Source organism: Phyllostomus hastatus, unplaced genomic scaffold, assembly GCF_019186645.2.
Source record: "Phyllostomus hastatus isolate PE091 unplaced genomic scaffold, TTU_PhHast_1.1 phas_scaffold_385, whole genome shotgun sequence".
In the NCBI taxonomy this organism is placed as follows: domain Eukaryota; kingdom Metazoa; phylum Chordata; class Mammalia; order Chiroptera; family Phyllostomidae; genus Phyllostomus; species Phyllostomus hastatus.
The window spans coordinates 12536238-12552745 of record NW_025334026.1 but is presented as its reverse complement, the minus strand read 5'-3'; the positions used below and the strand labels follow the sequence as shown (position 1 = coordinate 12552745).

General features: G+C 58.9%; 1 protein-coding gene across 5 annotated transcripts; it reads left to right on the top strand.

The window, feature by feature from the left end:
- The first annotated feature begins 1876 nt into the window (after positions 1–1876).
- LAT2 (linker for activation of T cells family member 2) lies at positions 1877–16056 on the top strand. Of its 5 annotated transcripts, none has more exons than XM_045819661.1 (13): positions 1877–2398; positions 6368–6487; positions 6967–7006; positions 9568–9611; positions 9780–9825; positions 10067–10104; positions 10293–10328; positions 10408–10438; positions 11000–11055; positions 12183–12248; positions 12569–12640; positions 13108–13228; positions 15359–16056. In XM_045819661.1, exons 2-12 carry the CDS (start codon positions 6394–6396, stop codon positions 13209–13211), a joined length of 627 nt encoding a protein of 208 aa, XP_045675617.1. In that variant the 5' UTR covers positions 1877–2398; positions 6368–6393; the 3' UTR covers positions 13212–13228; positions 15359–16056. The 5 variants fall into 5 exon arrangements, with proteins under 5 accessions (XP_045675617.1, XP_045675618.1, XP_045675616.1 ...); XM_045819662.1 differs by having other exon boundaries at positions 1883–2398; positions 12186–12248; positions 15274–16056; XM_045819660.1 differs by having other exon boundaries at positions 1883–2398; positions 15274–16056.
- The last annotated feature ends 452 nt before the right edge of the window (positions 16057–16508 follow it).

Here is a 16508-nt window from a genome sequence, read left to right as displayed (position 1 = left end):
ATGGGGGTATTTTTTAAAGATTTTATTTATTTTTATTTTTAGAAGGGAAGGGAGGGAGAGAAACGTCAGTGTGCAGTTGTCTCTCATACACCCCCTACTGGGGACCTGGCCCACAACCTAGACATGTGCGCTAACTGGGAATCAAACCAGCAACCCTTTGGCTTGCAGGCTGGCACTCAATCCACTGAGCCACACCAGTCAAGTCCACAAGTGAATGGTTTATAAATAAAATAGAACTTGGAGGAATTTGAGAAGTGCCTGGAAAGGGGGCAAGGTCCACCCGGGTCCAAAAAGGGGTCTTTGGGCTGACAGGCCCATTCTTGTAGGTGGAAAGCGGGCTCAGAGAGGGTCTGAGAGGGCTGCTGGTCACACTGTGGTTGGGCCTGGAGACTGCCAGCGGTCCGAGGTTACTGCTCCAGCACCTGCCATTGCTAAGGCCCAGACAGACCAGGGATATAGAGTAGAAGTCCATTCCCATTACGTGTGTTGGAGCTTCTGATGTCTCTGCGGGTAGGAAACCCCTGTGAGGCACATGGTCCGGGCATGGGTGGAGACCCACGCAGGCTCATCCCAGTTGTGTGAGGAGGGGCCAGGCAGGCAGCCAAGAGAGGAGGGCTGTTGGCTTTTACCCAGGCTTTTACCCCCTGATGTCCTTGCATTCCGGTGGTGGAAAGACAATGGGCTTTGGATGCTTTGGAGGCCTGGGTTCAAATTCAGTTTGCATCTGTGAGCCATGGTGTTCTTGCCTGTATAAGAAACTAACATAAATGTGGCCTTGCCCCCATGTCATAAGGGAATGTGGTGGTGTGATTGCACTATCACCGGCTTGGGAGTCACATGAGGTTAGTTTTGGTTCTAGTCCCACCCGCACCAGAATAGGGAGGAGGTCCTAGCACTGAGGGTCCACAGGATCCAGAACAGGCTCTGGTCCCTGCACTGCTCTTCTCCTCCACGGGGTGTCAGCAGCAGGCCCAGCCCACCCTTGGTTCCTGTTTCGGTTGCGACTGAGCCTCCTGTCTGCACTTGGCCCCTCGCCATCCCTGGCAGGGCCTTGGCTGAAGTTTTTAGCCATCCCCCTGACCCCACCCTGGGCCCACAGAGACATCCTGTCCCAGGCCTACAGCTGGGGAGACCAGGCTCTGAAGGGCTAGATTGAGGGGGTGTCAGGGGACCCTCGGGGGCTTCCCTGGGATCTCTGGCAGATGGATGCCACTGACAGTTCCATGGCATTGGACAAGTTACTGATGACCAGCAGCGTGAATCCTGAAGCATACTTGCGGCTACCGATCTCCCAGTGAGCGGGTGCTCTCCAGACCTCCCATCACGCCTCCCACAGCTGAGCGGAGGGCTGGTGTGGGGGCTGCAGCCATCAGAGTGGGGCAGTGACCTCACCCTGTTCTGTGCCTCCATGAGCCCATCTGGAAAATGGGGGTGAAGAGACGTGGCTCCCAGGACTAGAGGGGTTGTGATTGTCCTTCCTTCTGTCCCACAGCGCGGCTGCCTGTCTTGCTTCCCCTAATGTCTGCTCCTCTGTCAGCGGTCCTTGTCTCCAGCTGTTACCAGCTCTGCCTTCTCCATCCACCCAGGTCCCATGTTCTCTCTGTGTGCACTGCCTGCCTCTTTCTTGGGACTCTCGCTCTCCGAGTATCTGGCTCTGGCTCTCTGGCTCTGTGTCTCTGACAGCCTGTGGGTCTCTCTCTGTCTCCCTCTGTCTTCCTGTGTCTCTGTCTCGCTGAGCCTGAGTGTCTTGGTTGACCCCAGGCTCGGTCTTTGCCTGTCCCTCTCTGTCCCTCTCTGCGTGTCTGTGTCTGCTGTGTGCTTCTTTCTCATTCTCACGCTGCCTGTTCCTCTTCCTCTCTGTCTCTCGCTCTCTGATTCCCTGTGTCTCTGGGTTTCTGTGTGTGTGTGTGTGTGTGTGTGTGTGTTTTCAGTGTTGGTGTGTATTTGTGTGTTTCTTAGTGTGTGCTCCTCCGTGTCTTCCTACTGTCTCGTTGCCTGTGTCCCAGTGAAAGCTCCCATTGCATTCTTTCTCCCTGCCCTGTGTGGGGTGTCTCGCCCTCTGTGTGACCTGTGTGTGTGTGTGTGTGTGTGTGTGTGTGTGTGTGTGTGTAGTGTGTGTGTGTCTATGCCCTTCTGTTCTCTGCATGTTTGTCTCATCCTCTCCCTCTCAATCTCTCTCTCTCTCTCGTGTGTGTGTGCGCGCATGCGTGTGTATCTGTCTCTGTTCACAGCAGAGCCTGTCCGGCAGGGCAGCGGATGTGTGAGGGATGATTCAGTGGCTGACAGGAAGCCCGCCGCCTTGCCTGCTGCCCGCAAGTGTCAGTGGTGTTGGTGTCGGCTCCGGTAGGTGTGTGGGCTCAAGATGAGGTGGCCGCAGTGAAGAGCTCCCAACTCTCAGGTAAGCCTTTCCTAGGAGTGCCTGGAGCCTGACTCTGAGGGCAGGGGTCCTGAGTCTGCCCCAGGCCCCTGACACCCCATGGGGGTTGGGGTGTTCTCACTGGCCCAGCAGGAGTAACTGGCGGCCCACTGGATAGAGTGGGAAGACGTCAGGACACCTGGCACCCCCTCCTTTGGCTCCAGTCCTGCCCTGGCGCCCCTGATGAGGGAGCCTTCACCCTGGACCCTGCAGTGCTCAGAGGGGCAGCCTGTTTCTGGAGCTTCAGCCACTTTTCTGCCCTCACTGTCCCCAGCCCAGCCTGCAGTCCTAGGCAGCCCCAGGGTGGTCCCTTCATTCCAGAGACAGGTGAGGGGTCAGGACAGTGGTTCCCCAGCCCATGCCTATGAGCCGAGGTTTCTTTATCTGTAAAATGGAACAGTAACATCCCAGACACGGGGCTGTGGGAGAGCAGATGAGACGCTGCAGGCAAGCGTGCCCATGTCCTGCCCCAGGCCAGACGGCAGCGTCTGCCCCGTCGCTCCCGCCTGGTCCCCAGCCTGACCTGCCAGCTCTCTGCTGGGGTCCCGAGAGGCTGGAGGCCCTGGGGAGCTCCCTGTGCCAGGCTCTGTCCACAGGTGGCCCTGGCCCTCACCAGTCCCCCGCCTCTGCCCTGGGACCAGGGCTGCCCAGGCGCTGCGGAGTCACTGAGCATTGAGAGCCTCCAATAGGAGCATCTTATCTGGTCTTATCTGAAGGCCAAGGTTATTTGGGAAAATGAAACAGACCCCAGAGCGGAGCCCAGTGGCTAAAGCCTTCTGGGGGCTCAGACTGGGACCTCTCACTCCACCCCCACCCCCAGCCTGCCCTGCAGCCCTAGTGGGCCTCAGTTTCCCCACCTACAGTATGGTGAGTGCTGGGAGAGTGGGCAGTACCACCTCCAAGGGCCTTTCCAGGCCGGAAGTTCAGATGCCAAGGCCCGAGCCACCCAGCCCTGAGGGCTTTCCCACAGCTGACTTGTTGCGACCTTGTTCATATGAAAACTGCCCACTTCCCCTTGTGCTATTTTGGCCTGCCGAGCCATGGGCTGTGGCAGCCTCCCTCCCTACCCCACCCTACCCTGTTTGGCTTCTTGGGGCCTCCTGGAGCCGTTGGGTCTGCCTCTCCTGGGGCCCAGCCTCCTCTCCCTCCTCCCTCACCCCACCCCACCTGCTCTCAGAACATGGGTGGAAAGCGACAACAGAGGGCAGATTTATTCAGTGTGGCAGGGAGGGCACAGGAGTTTTCCTCAAATTAGCCTCTTTTAAAAAATATTTCATCATTATTGAAAATGTAAGAAAAAGGCAAACGAGTGTGGCCTTTGGAAACAGCCTGCCCTGGGTTTTGATCCCGGCCCCGAGACTGGCCAGCTGTGTGATCCGGGACAGGGCACTCATCTCTCTGGGCCTGCTGTCTCCACGCAGGCTGCGCGTGTCTGTGACAACCGACTGAGGGGCGGGGGCAAGGCCACGCTCTCCTCCCATGCCAGCCCCACTCAGGGTCCCAGCTCAAAGCCCACATGAGGCAATGGAGGGAGGTTCAGCCTGCCCGTCTGGGAACCAGGCGGGAAGCCTCCAGACAGAGTCACGCCACACTGCTCGCTGCAGGCCGCCCAGCCAGCTCTGTGCCCCCCAGCAGGCTGCAGCTTCCTCTGCCCCTTCCACTGGGGCCGTGATGGCAGCCAGTCTCGGTGGTCACGGCCGACCATGCCCCGCCCTGCACTGGCACCTCAGGTGCGTCATCTCGATGCCAGGCCCCATGTGACAAACCCACGGGAAAAGCGTCATTGTTTCCCCTATTTAACAAAAGGGGTGACCAAAGGCCCATGACTCTAGGATTCAACTTTTCTTCCCGGGGAAAATTTGCATTCTTGTGCTCCTCTCCCACGCCTCCCCCGGTGCCAGGTGGGTGGAGGTGGCCAGGCCAGGGCCACCCTTGAGTGTGCCGTTCACTTCAGGAAGCAACAGGGCTCTCTGTGGTCAGGGTCCCCTGGGGTGGGGGCTCCGAGTGCCAGGTGGACAGTGTGAACTTGCTTCTGGGGTCTAAGCAGTCCTTGGGGATGGCCAGTGATGGACTCACGTCCGGGGTCCCGCAGGGGGCATGTGTGCGACACGCCCCAGGTGTCTGTGCCCAAATCTCCTTTGGGGACAGAGTCACTGTCTTAACCAAAGGACGAAGTTGTCAAGGGTCAGGAGCCTGGGGGAGCCGTCCCAACCAGCCAGCTGGAAATGAGGTTTCTCTTCAGAAAGCCCCAGCTGTGAGCTGCCTGGACATGATTGACCCTCATGTCACAGACGAGAGAACTGAGGCCAAGAAATGAGATGCTGTGGCACAGGCAGGATTTGACCCTGGAGTCCTCCCTCTAAGGCAGGTGTTCCCCACTTCAAACTGCCCGAGATGGATGAGATGGACGAGATGGACATGGGCTGTGCCTGGGGGCTCGGGAGGGAGTCCACCCTGGGGCGGCCACAGGAGGCAGAGCGAGGAGCGCAGGCAGTGCCCAGCCTCTGAGAGCAGGGGCGGGGCTCCCCTCACACTGTGTCCTGCGTGATGGGGCCGTCCTTCTCCTCACTCGGAGGCTGCCCCTTCACGAGATGCGGGAATTCTCCCGTTCCCACTGACTCACTTGGAGTTTTGGGGAAAGAGAGGTGGCCTCTCCATGACGGGTCCCTGACCAGTGCTCCGCGCTGCATGGAGGCCCCTTGTCGTCTTAGCCACAGAGGTTCGGGAAGCTCAAAGAGGTGAGGGGACGGCCAGGCACACACAGGCCTCAGGGGCGCCCGGAGCAGGAGGCGGACAGTGCAAAGTCCATCTTCTCCCCAAGCCTCACCCTCCACGGCTGTAAAGTGGGGAGAAGCCCTCCTCCCAGATGCCTGATGCAGGGGGCACAGGTGTGCACAGAGTGGACGCCCAGTGGTGGGGGCTCCGTGTGTCCCACTGGGCATGGCCTTCTCAGAGACCCCCTGCTGCCCTCAGCTGTGTCCCAGCTATTTTGAGGGTTGAGTCTCTTTGTATTTCAATGGTTCTCCTTTGGAAACCCCCTCAAAAGGGCTATACTCGCCTTAACGAGCCCAATGTGTGACCACCAAGGCCTGACAATCACAGTGTCCCGAGGCCATGGCCTGGACCAGCCACTAAGAGGACAGTGGGCAGTGAGAGACTCAGGGCCTCCTCGCCCCGCAGCCTCTCTCCTCCAGCCGCACATCCCACCACCAGCCACCGTGGGCAGCAAGCTCCCTCTGCCCTGAGCACACTTCTCCCGTGCTCTCAAGCCCACCTCCTCCAAGAAGCCTTTCTTGATCTCCTGCCTCCCAGCTCCCATGGCAGGAGGAATCTGGGTGCACCGGTGTTTAGTGAATGGAAACCCCACTCCCACCTTCCCCAGGAGGCCATGGATGGGGTGGAGAAGCATTGGGTGGGGGCTGCTGGGAGCTCCCATCCAGAAGGGTGGTCCACAGACTCAGAGTTTGGGGAGTAAAGCTGGATTTACAGGAGGGAGGGGATGCCATGGGCAAAGCCAGAGTTGGGGTCTGGGGCTGGAACTTGAACCCTGTCTTTCTCCTCGGCATCTCCGAGATCTCTGGCCTCAGTGTCTTTCTCTGTGAACAGGAGCAGCCTGCCCCTCCAAGGGCAGTCATGCGGGTTGAGTGAGGGCATCTGCAGGGATGCGCACATGCGCTGGCGCTGTCTGGTGGGCCCCAGAACCTTCCAGCATTTGTCAGGGTGCTGGCCTGGGAGGCCAAGAGTACCGGCCTGGAGTCAGATGGAGAAAGGGGTCTGGTCCTGACCCGGTCCTCCAGCAGGGTAGGGGAACACTTCCACAGCCTAGGCTCAGCTGTGGGGCTGTCAGGGGACTTCAGGGGTAAGAGCCCCAAGAGTATGGGGCTGGGCGGGTTCCCGGAGGGGCAGCCCCGCTGCCCTCCCACCTGACTCGTGGGGGCCTCCACGTTGTAGCGTTGCAGAAGTGGCCAGGAGCAGACATGAATGCAGAGACTGAGCTGCTGTGGCCTGGGGCGGCCCTCCTGCTGCTGCTGGGGGCAGTGGCCAGCCTGTGCGTGCGCTGCTCCCGCTCAGGTAAAGGTGGGGTTACGAAGGGGGAAGGGGGGTCGTGGGTGCAATGGAGGGGAAGACAGTGCGCCCAGAAACCCTTCCAGGCCTAGATCTGACTCTGGTCGGAAGGGGCAGTCGGATGAACCTTACAGGGCAGGGATGATTCCGCCTTGGACTGGCCCCAAACTGCGCCTGAAACACAGTGTGTCTGCCTCATTATGCAACTTTGGTTTTGCCAGATCGAGGGTGTGTCTGAGGTGGGGGTATTGCTCTGGACAAGGTGGGGAGGCTGGGTGGCCTGGGCGGCCACCTTCTGTACATTCTGCTTTCCTAAATAAACAGGGAGAAACACCCTGTCAGTGTCAGGGGCCCACAGAGATTGGCAGGCCCCCAAGTCCTGTCCTAGGCCTGCACGGGGCACAGGGGCGACAGGAGGAGGAGGGCTGTGGATCTCAGCCCCACTCTGGCTCTGGACACTTGCAAATCTGGTCCCGTTCTTACAGGTATGAAGCGGCCGGAGAAAATCTGTGAGCAAAGGAATCTGTGAGTGCCTCAGGGTCCCCAGCCTGGTGACTTCATGTGCCTTGTGTGGGGCATCCTTTCAGGTGTCCCTGCATGCTGTCCCTCACCCCTTCACCCACACGTCCTCCATGCTGAGCTCTGCTGGGTCCTGAGCAGTCCAGAGAGGGAAAGGGGGCCACCCAGAGGCTGTCCAGGCCCTGGCCTTGCCTTGTCAGCAAGGGCTTCAGGAGGAGGGGAATGCCACTCTCCAGCTGGCCCAAGAGCATCTCCAGAGATGTTCCCCGTGAGCCCAGCCCAGGGCAGCCCCAGTGCTAGAGTCAGGCATGGGGCAGGGGGAGGGACAGAGGAATCCTGCCCTCTCCTACAACGGGGGCGTGGGGGGGGGGAGTGTTGAGCATGGGTCAGAGACAGAGCGAAATGTGAGCTGTGTCTGTGTCTCCCCTGGAAAATGCAAAAGGAGCTCAGGGGAGGATGTGGCTCTGACCCTGGGTGATTAAGGATGGCCTGAGGCTTAGAGGAGGTGGGAAGAGTTTAAGAGAGAAAGAGGCAACGGGACATTCCAGAGAGACAACAGTGTGGGTGGGTCACTGACATAGGACCATGCTGGCCACTGTCTTCCAAGGATGAAGTGATAGGGACTGTGTATCCTGCGAGCGATAAGCTGGGTGAGCCCTTGACCATGGGGAGAGGCCTTGGCCTTTGTGCCAAGGCAGCAACAGAAGAACTCAAAGCAGGGGCTTCTGTGCAGCAGGAAAGGGGGATGTGGGGTAGAGGTAAAACGGGGTTAGTGATCATTTCCTGCACTGTGGCGGGACCCCAGTGATGGAGCTCCAGGCACTTCAAGGGCCAGTTTTCCACTCCATGAGTCCTGGGAGGGTCAGCCGTGCTGACCACTGCAGACCAGGGGGCGACCCAAGAACAGTCCCAGGCATGGGGGCAGCGGCCATCGGTGTCCTTACTTTGAATGGGAACATGGCCGATGGGGGGCCTGGGGACCGCTGAGGCCTGCGTGTGCACATGTGCACAGGCCTGCACGCCTACTCGCGCCCACATGCTTCCTGCACACTTGCTCATGCGTGGACTTGTCACACATGCAGCACTGCGTGCACACCCGGCGGCTACTCACATACAAACATGCACACACACCCTTTTCTCATTTCCTTTTGCAACCGAAAAACCACAGTGAGATTTGAAAATAGAATTTTCCCATCCAGGCCCATGCCCAGGGCCAGGACTGGGTCTTTCTAGGCATCTTTGGCTACTCAGCTGGCCATCTAGATTGCCAGCCCACCACCTCCGCCAAGGTGGGCTGGGCCCCCCTGGTGCCCCTCCACTCTCCTGCGCCAAGGCACAGCTCGGCAGCATCTCCCCTCTGCCCTCCTCCCTCGGTCCCTGCCCACTCAAGGCCCCAGGTTGACCTTAGTTACAACTGTAGACAAAACTTCCTCATGTGGGGAGTACGAAAATGGGGCCAGGGTTAGGGGAGGAGGGGAGGAAGCTCGGGTTCTCCCCACCCCAGCCCTGCCAGCCTCTGTGTGTGCCGGGCCCAGCTCCTGCACCGCTTCCTCTGGGAAGCCATGCCTGACTCCCGTGGATTCAGAACACCCTTCCTAAATCAGATCACCCTGACCCCCAGCACCCCAGGAGCTTCTAGAAGCCTGGGCCAGATACCCATATTAGTCCAGGGGAGGAACCCCAAATGCTCTTATGATTAGCTAATCTGCTCTACTATCCTTACTTGTCTCTTCCATTCTCAAGGACACTTTATGGTCCAAAACGGCAGCCAGGGCTCCAGCCCTCATCTCTGCATTTCAGCCAGTAGTAAGAATGAAGGACAAGGACAAAAAAAGCTGTACCCCAGTAGCCAGTAACTAACTCCTTTCAGGAGCTTTCCTGGAATTCCCAGCAACATTGGCTTGCATTTCAAAGAACGGAGTTTAATCACGTGGCCACACTTAGGTGCAAGGGAAGCTGAGAAATAGTCTCTTACAGGGGCATGTTGCTGGCTAAACAAAAGTCAGGGTTGTGTTTCAAAGGCAGGAGGGGACCCTGGGCAGTGGCTAGATACCTGGCTGCGTCTGCTAACCTGGAAGCAGTCCCACCAGTCATTCGGGAGTAGATGGTGTGTTTGAGGGATGTGATCTCTTACGTTCAACACTCCTGGAGTGGGAGGTGGGCAGGGGCAGCCTCCTTGTTGCTCCTGGTTGAAGTCCCCACTGGGTCTCCGAGCAGTCGCCCCAGGAGTCTCAGGGCTGCCTCCCCAGCCCCACCCACAGACTCTCTGACCGGATATCCCTGGGGTTCTTGGGTAAGACATGGGCACCTCTCCTGGTGCCCACCCATGGAGAGACGGGTCTCTCTGGCAGCCGACTCCAGCCCAGGGCCATGTGACAAGGGTGGGCACCAGGGGGCAGGGCTCTAGCCCTGAGACCTGGAGGGATGGCAGCTCCTTCTCCTCACTCTTGCCCTGGTGTGTCCCTCCTCTCTGTCCCTTGTCCCTGTCTGTCCATCTCTCCTGTCTCTCTGTCCCTTGGGCTGTGGGAGCCAAGGCCCGAGCTCATCGCAGCCCCATGTGTTTCCAGGCCAGACGACCAACAGAACTTCGCAGTGGCCCGGACCTATTCCCGTGAGTCCCCAGATGGAAGGGTTCCAGGCACTGGGCTCAGGGTTGGGGGTTCCTATCAAAGCCCCTTCTGTCTTTATCACCCTGAGGCTGTGGCCTGGTCTGATGGGGCAAGGGGCTACACTGGAAAGCTGGCTTGGGGTCCAGCCAACACCCCCTTGTCCTTTGCAGTGGCCAGGCCCATGATGGACATAGCCTCCAACAGGACACCAGCACGGTAGGAATGAGCCACTTGTCCTGGGCCCAGAGGGGTCGCAGCCCTATGGGGAGGACCGGGGTCCCCACCTGGCTGAGCCCAGGCCAGGACCTTACTCCCCGCTCAGACCTCAGAGTTGTGTGGCTGGATTCCAGAGCCTCACCACGAGGCTGGAGGGCTAGGGCCTTCCAGTGACCCCCAAACTGTGGGGCCATTCCTTGTCCCTCGGCCTCTCCTCAGCCCCACCTCCCTTCTCCTGCAGGAAGGACAAGCTGCTGCAGTTCTTCCCCAGCCTCGAGGGTGAGTGAGCCCCCACACAGGAGTGGGGCAGGGCTGAGAGGGACTGAGACAGACACTGTGCAGAGGCCTTTGCAGAGGAGCCACACAGCCAGGCTGGGAGTCCTAATGGGCTTGGCCTAGTGGGGGAGGGGACAGAGGATAGGTACACAGGTGTGAAGATGGTAGGAAGCCCTTGGCCCTTCTTCCAGGTTCTGCATCCCCAAGGTATCAGAACTTCAGAAAAGGTAGGCGGGCTCCAGAGACGTGGGGGCTGTGGTGGGGGCCACCTCCTGGAGCTCAGGCCTGATTCTGCTCCTCCTGCAGGAAGCAGACTTGGATCAGATGCAGTCTACATGTGAGTGGCCTTCTCCCAGCCCTGGCCTCTCCTCCCACACCCACCCACTCCTGCCCTGAGCTTCCTTATTTTTGGTGGAAGGTCCACCCGCCAGCCCAGGCCCAGACAGGCTCTCTGCAGCGTTGTCTCCCTTCAGGTGGTCTTGTGGGGATGGGGATGGCGACAGGAACATGGTCCTGCTCTGGGGATGGGCTGTGTCAGGGGAACTCATCCTTTGTCACCCTGTCAGAGAGGCAAGTGACTGGGGCACCTGGAGCCCCAGAAAGGAAAGGCCCTCAGATATCTCATCTCACAAATGGGCAAACCGAGGCCCAGGGAAGGTGGAGACTTGCCTAGTGTCACATGGCAAAGTAGCTAGTGCCAGGCTGCCACCCCCTCAGCCTCAGGAGGGCTGGGGGGCCAGGGAAGTGGGGTGGAGGGAGCAGGGGAGAGCCTGGCCCAGCCCCCAGGGCCCCTGGGGCAGTGGTGGCTGGAGCATTCCTTGCCTCACTGCTGCCCCGGGAAGCCCCGCCCCGACCATGGGCCTGCCCGGCAGCTGGTACTGTTTGTGTTTTCTGCCAGAGACCCCACCAGCATGGGCTGTTACACCTGGGAGCAGTTCCAGAAGCCCCAGGAAGGTGAGGCAGAGGGAGAAGAGGGGGATAGGGAGGAGGAGCATGGGAGCTCAGCTCACTGGTGGGACCAGAGGCGTTCAGGAGGACCCAGAGGAGGAGCCTGGGCCTGTGTTTGGGTGGATTGGGGAGAGGAGGGAAGATGAGGGAGTTGGCCCCCCGGGGCAGGAGCCCAGGTGCAGGGGAGGGAAGGGATGTGTGGAAATCCGAGGGTGGGCCACAGGAGTGAGGGGGGAAAAATGGAGGCTCTGGGGACAGGAGGGAAGTTGGGCCCCTTGTCATCCAGGCCCCATTCAGGGCTGGGCACACAGGGGACCTCAGAGGAAAGCCCTGGATGGGGCAGACTTGCTGGTGGCTGCTGAGCCCGGCAGGCTCTGAGGGTGATGGAGCTCTAGGCTCTTCACACTTTGCGTTATAGAAAGAGGAACTGAGGACTGCGGGCACGGAGTGCCTGCTGGGAGATGCACAGGCCTGGGCTCCTGTCTGGGCCCTGCTCGGGTCGGGGGTGAGGTGTTGTGGTGGGCAGGGAGTGGGGTCCTCTTCTTCCCTTCTCCCACTTCCAAATTGGGGTGGGCCCGAGTTTCTCAGAGCGTTTTTGACGCAGATGGACCTGGGTGGGGCGGTGGTTAGAGCTCAGCTTTCTCATTGGAGGTGGGGGGCGGGGCCAGGGTGCCAGGCTCTGGTGTGCCACACTCACTAAGGCCCTGGGCAAAGGCTCCCGGCCCAACCAGCCCTGCCTGAAGGGTTCTGCTTCCAGATAAGCTTAGATCTGGTCCTGTCTCCTGGCCCCCAGGGGCTTTCCGTGCCCCTCACTGCCTGACAGAGATGGGCCTCCCTCCATCCAACTATCCATCCTGAGCCTGAATGCAACCCTGTCCCCTAACCTCCCCTCCCCAGTGCATTTGGGGGTGACCCTGGAGGACAGAGAAGGAGCCTGGGGTGGTGGATGCTGGGTCAGGCTGGTGCCCATTTAGAAGCTTGTCCAGGAAAATGTTTGAGGCCCCTGGGGGACCCAGAGGTGTGGGGGCTTGGCAGGACAAGTCATCTGCCAAAAGAGTGCTGGGTGGAAGGAGGAAGAGCCAGGCCTGACGGACAGTTGTCACCATAACCAGAGTCCTCACCCCTCTCCCCAGCAGATGACGATGATGCTAATTCCTATGAGAACGTGCTCATCTGCAAGCAGAAGCAGCCCGACTCAGGTGAGGCCGCCAGCCCACAGCTGAGTGGGGCTGGCGAGATCTGAGGTCCTTGTGGCTCAAAGGCATCACCTGCCTTGCAGCCTGAAAGTTCACCAATACCTCTTGCCTTTGGTCAAGTGCTGCGTCGTGTCCCGGGAGAAGGGCCCATGGGAATGCCTGGACCTCAGTGGGAGTGCTCTATGGGGACCCCTTCCTCCCCCATGGGGCTGTGCACGAGGGCACAGGATGCCTCTCTGAAGGGGCCATGGCACCTCGAGGGCCTGAGGAGTAGCTGTGGCGGCTCTGACCCGAGGCCCCTCTCCTGGTTTCTCTCCCTGCAGGTGATGAGGGATCTGAGGATTACCAGAACTCAGCCTCCATCCAGCAGTGGCAGGAGTCCAGAAGGGTCGTGGGTACGTTCCCCGAGAGCACGGGCTCCTGAACCATCCACTGCAGCAGGCCTGGACGGATGCGGGGAAGGGAGGTGGTAGTTGGGGGGCCAGCTTGGGAGGGCCAGGCCAGGGTGGGCTCCCCTGCAGCCAGTTCAGCTAATTTCAAGTGAAGCCTTCAGCGCATGAGCGGTTGCACTGGTCTTGAACCATGCCAGGACGCCACTCAGCAGCTTGGCCCCCCAAGGCGGGGGCCCTGTCCCAGGCGGCCCATCCGGCTGTATAGATGGAGTCCCACTTGTTCTGCTTCCCCGACAGGACAAACCTGGCAAATCCCAGACCCGGGACAGACACGCCATCCAGAGCAGCCTTTTCCTTCAGGCTGTTTCGTGGCATCTAGGGCTTTGAGCCCTGGGTGGGTGCACTGGCTCAGGGAGCATGTCTGGGTGTGTCCACCTCGACCACCTGACAGTTTGCCTGCTGGTCCACAGAGAAGGTCCTGAGAGGAGCACCTCCCTGCCCTGCAGCAAGCCCAGACGAGGATGACGAAGAGCCCGATTATGTGAACGGGGACGTGGCAGCCGCAGAAGCCTAGGGCAGACCCGAGAGGAGGTACCTCTGCCTTGGTGCAGGGCGGTGGCCTCACTGGCCGGAGGGGCCCCTTTCCAAGAGAGATGGCAGCTTGGGCTGGAGGAGCCATGGTAGTGGCCAAGGGGCAGCACCACACGCATGGGTGCTGGAATGGGGTGGCTCTGTGGGGTGCTGCGCCTCCTAAACAGTGCCCGCCTACCCTGCCCCCACATCCCATGGCAGGCTTGGTGGGGTGACAGATTCATGGCCAGCACGAGGGTCTCATTCTGTGGGGTTGTTAGATAGGGAAGGCTGGTGAGTTAAAGGTGGGCTCTGGGTGGGTCCCTGCAAACAACCTTCCCAGACTTATTTCCTCATTTCCAAAATGGATCTAGTAGGACCTGTGTCTTAGATAAGACACTGCACATAAAGCATGAGCCCAGCAGGGCTTGGCCAGTGTTGGACTCAGGGCCAGGGCTCAGGACTGGGAGACGATAGTGCCGACGACAGTAGTGGCTGAACTGTGGTAAGCAGCCACTTTGCCAGCCAGCATGGCGCCAAGTGCTCAGACACACCGTCCCTTACCACCCCGAGGGCATCTAGCACTAAGCCATCTGCCCGATGTCACACTTAGCATCAGTGGAGCAGGTGACATCGGAGAGGCAGGATCCACCCCAGGCCCTTGAAGGCTGTCCGAAGTCCCTATCGGAGGGACATGTGCCCTCCTCTCAGTGGGTGGTGGGCCTGGGCTGGTCAGGAGCCAGCCACGGAAGTTTGAGCTCAAGTGCAGAGAAGCCCACTGCTCACTCCTCCACCCAACATTTACCACACCTGCCGGGGCAGGTCCTGCCTTCGGTGCCAGGGACACGGTGGTAAACACAATGCACAAAATGCCTGGCATTGTGGTGGGAGAGGAACAGGAACCGTGAGGTAAGAGATAGGACAGACAGGAAATATGGCGTGCTACATGGCGGTAAGTCCTTTGGAGACACCACAGCAGGGAGACCCAGGGAGTGAGGTGGGGGTAAGCAGGGAGGCCCCCTCTGCTCCCCTCTGGGGTAGGACGCCCCGGATGAGGAGTGGGAGAGAAGGAAAGGAGATGGAGGCCAGTCCCATAGGGCCAGCATCTGGGTTTTTTCTGAGGTTTGGGGGTGAGGAGTGGGGACAGGGGAAGGTTTGGAACAGAGACTGGTATTTCTAGAGGATCACTGGCTACTGAGCAGGGAAATGAATACAGCTAGCCTTCTGAATCCTTGGATTCAACCAACCTCAGCTGGAAAATATTCTGTGGAAAACAAAGACAATACCTCAGAAAGTTCCGAAAAGCAAAATTTCAATTTGCTGAGCACTACACTGAACCCACACAATTGGTGTGCAGGTGTACCCTGCTGCGGCCAGCAAGCACACCATTTCCCATTACGGACTCTAGCATCCTCGGGTTTGGGTATCTGGCAGGGTGGAGCAGACAATCCCGGACCCGAACTCAAGGATACCAAGGGGCGACTACGTGCAGGGGCCAGCAGTGGGAGCAGGGAGACCAGGAAGTTGAGTCTAGATCAAAAATAAATGCCACTGCGGCCCAGGAAGACAGCGGGAGGAGAGTGCTGAATGCTGTGTGGAGTCAGCAGGCATCCCCTGGGCGTGGGTACAAGGTGGAGTCGAAGAGGATTGCAGGTTCTGTGTGAGCAGTGAGAGGGTGTCCCTGTTGGCCACTGACGTCCGGGAGGCTACATTGTAGGCAGAGCAGGTTTTGAGGGCAAGTCCAGTTTATTTCTGAGCCCGTTCATTGGAGAGACCCATGTAGGGGCAATCTGCGTGCAGAGAGGGGAGAAGGCGGGCCAGAGAGGGACACTGAAGACAGGTCGGAATAGGCCAGGCCTTGGTCATTAGGGACCAAAGAGCAGTTGGGATTTCAAGGGAAAAGCAGAAGCTCCTGGAAGCACTCCGTTTGGTAGGCAGGCTCTCTCCTCAGCCCAGCTGTGGGCGTGCAGCTGAACGCTGCCCACCACTGTGCGGCCCTCTTACCGACCCAGTCGCTCCCTTGCCAAGGGAACGAAGTGCTAGCCAAGCAAACCTTTTCCTTTTAGCCAACCATTTCCACCTTCACTGAAGGGGCCCAGGAACCCAAAGCTCACAGGAATATTGACTGTCTCCCAATGACTGCTTCTCCAGAGCTGCTCGACTTCTGGACCCCAGCGGTTACTCATGGGAGGTGCACCGTGTCCCAGGGACCACCCCTCTGGCCACGCGGAGCCGGCCTGGTGCTGAGGGCAGTGCAGCTCCCGCCGTAATTAGAAGCCCAGCAGTAAGGGCAAGCCGCAACTCCGTCCCATCTAAACATACTACAACACTGGTGTTTGTGTTCTTTTCTGCTTCAGATTTGGATCCCAAATTGCTTACCAATGTCAGTTGCTGGGGTTTTTTTCATGATCGATAACTTTGTATAATTAATTTATATAGATGGAGCCATATTTGGTATTCTGCATCCCAGGGTAGATTTGATCTATCTTGTCTCCTGTAAGCATTACACGGACTAACTTCAGCAGACACTCAGGGGGACCCTGGGACTTTCTTTGGACCTCGGTTCACTGAGGAAGAGCTGAGGCTCCAGCACCCGAGTGCCCCTTCTGTGGGCACATCGTGTGGACACAGCACGTCAGTTCTGCCGAAGGGGCAGGCAGGGTGCAGTGGAGGCGCCCCATCAAATGCTCCAAACCTTCTGCTCCAGGGCTGGCCTCGGTCAGTGGACTGGGCAGCATGACCGTCTCTGCACAAGAGCAGAGGCCCAACGGGACCTTGAGTGAGAAGAGCCAGGCAGGAAAATGCCTCCTGCAATCACCCTTGCAATAAACCTTTCTAGTTTAAGAGCAGTAATTCTCCAGTGTCTGCTTTCCCTGGTTCCTTCCAGGATGCCACAGCGATTCTTTCCATGAGAAATTAATGCCACAAACTAGGAAAAAATATTTAGAACACAATTGTCACCTCTCACCCTGAAGCCCCATCCTCACAAGCTCAGAAGTCAGCTTAGGCCTGAGCAGGGGACATGGGGGTCGTGGGGGCAGCACTGGGGGAGGAGTGCCTCCTTGGTTCCAGGTGTGGAAACCCTGATGTCTCTCTGGGCCCCTCACCCACAAACTGGGCACAGTCATTTCTCCACCTCACAGGGATCCCAAGGCTCCAGACAAAAAATAAGACCAAGAAACGACATGTATTTTGTAAGACTTCACCTTACAGTTTTTGAGGACCTTGTATTTCTCCTAATAGAAACCCGAACCTAAAGAGCCAGCCATCTCAGAGCCTCCTGTGTCCCCATCCAACAACG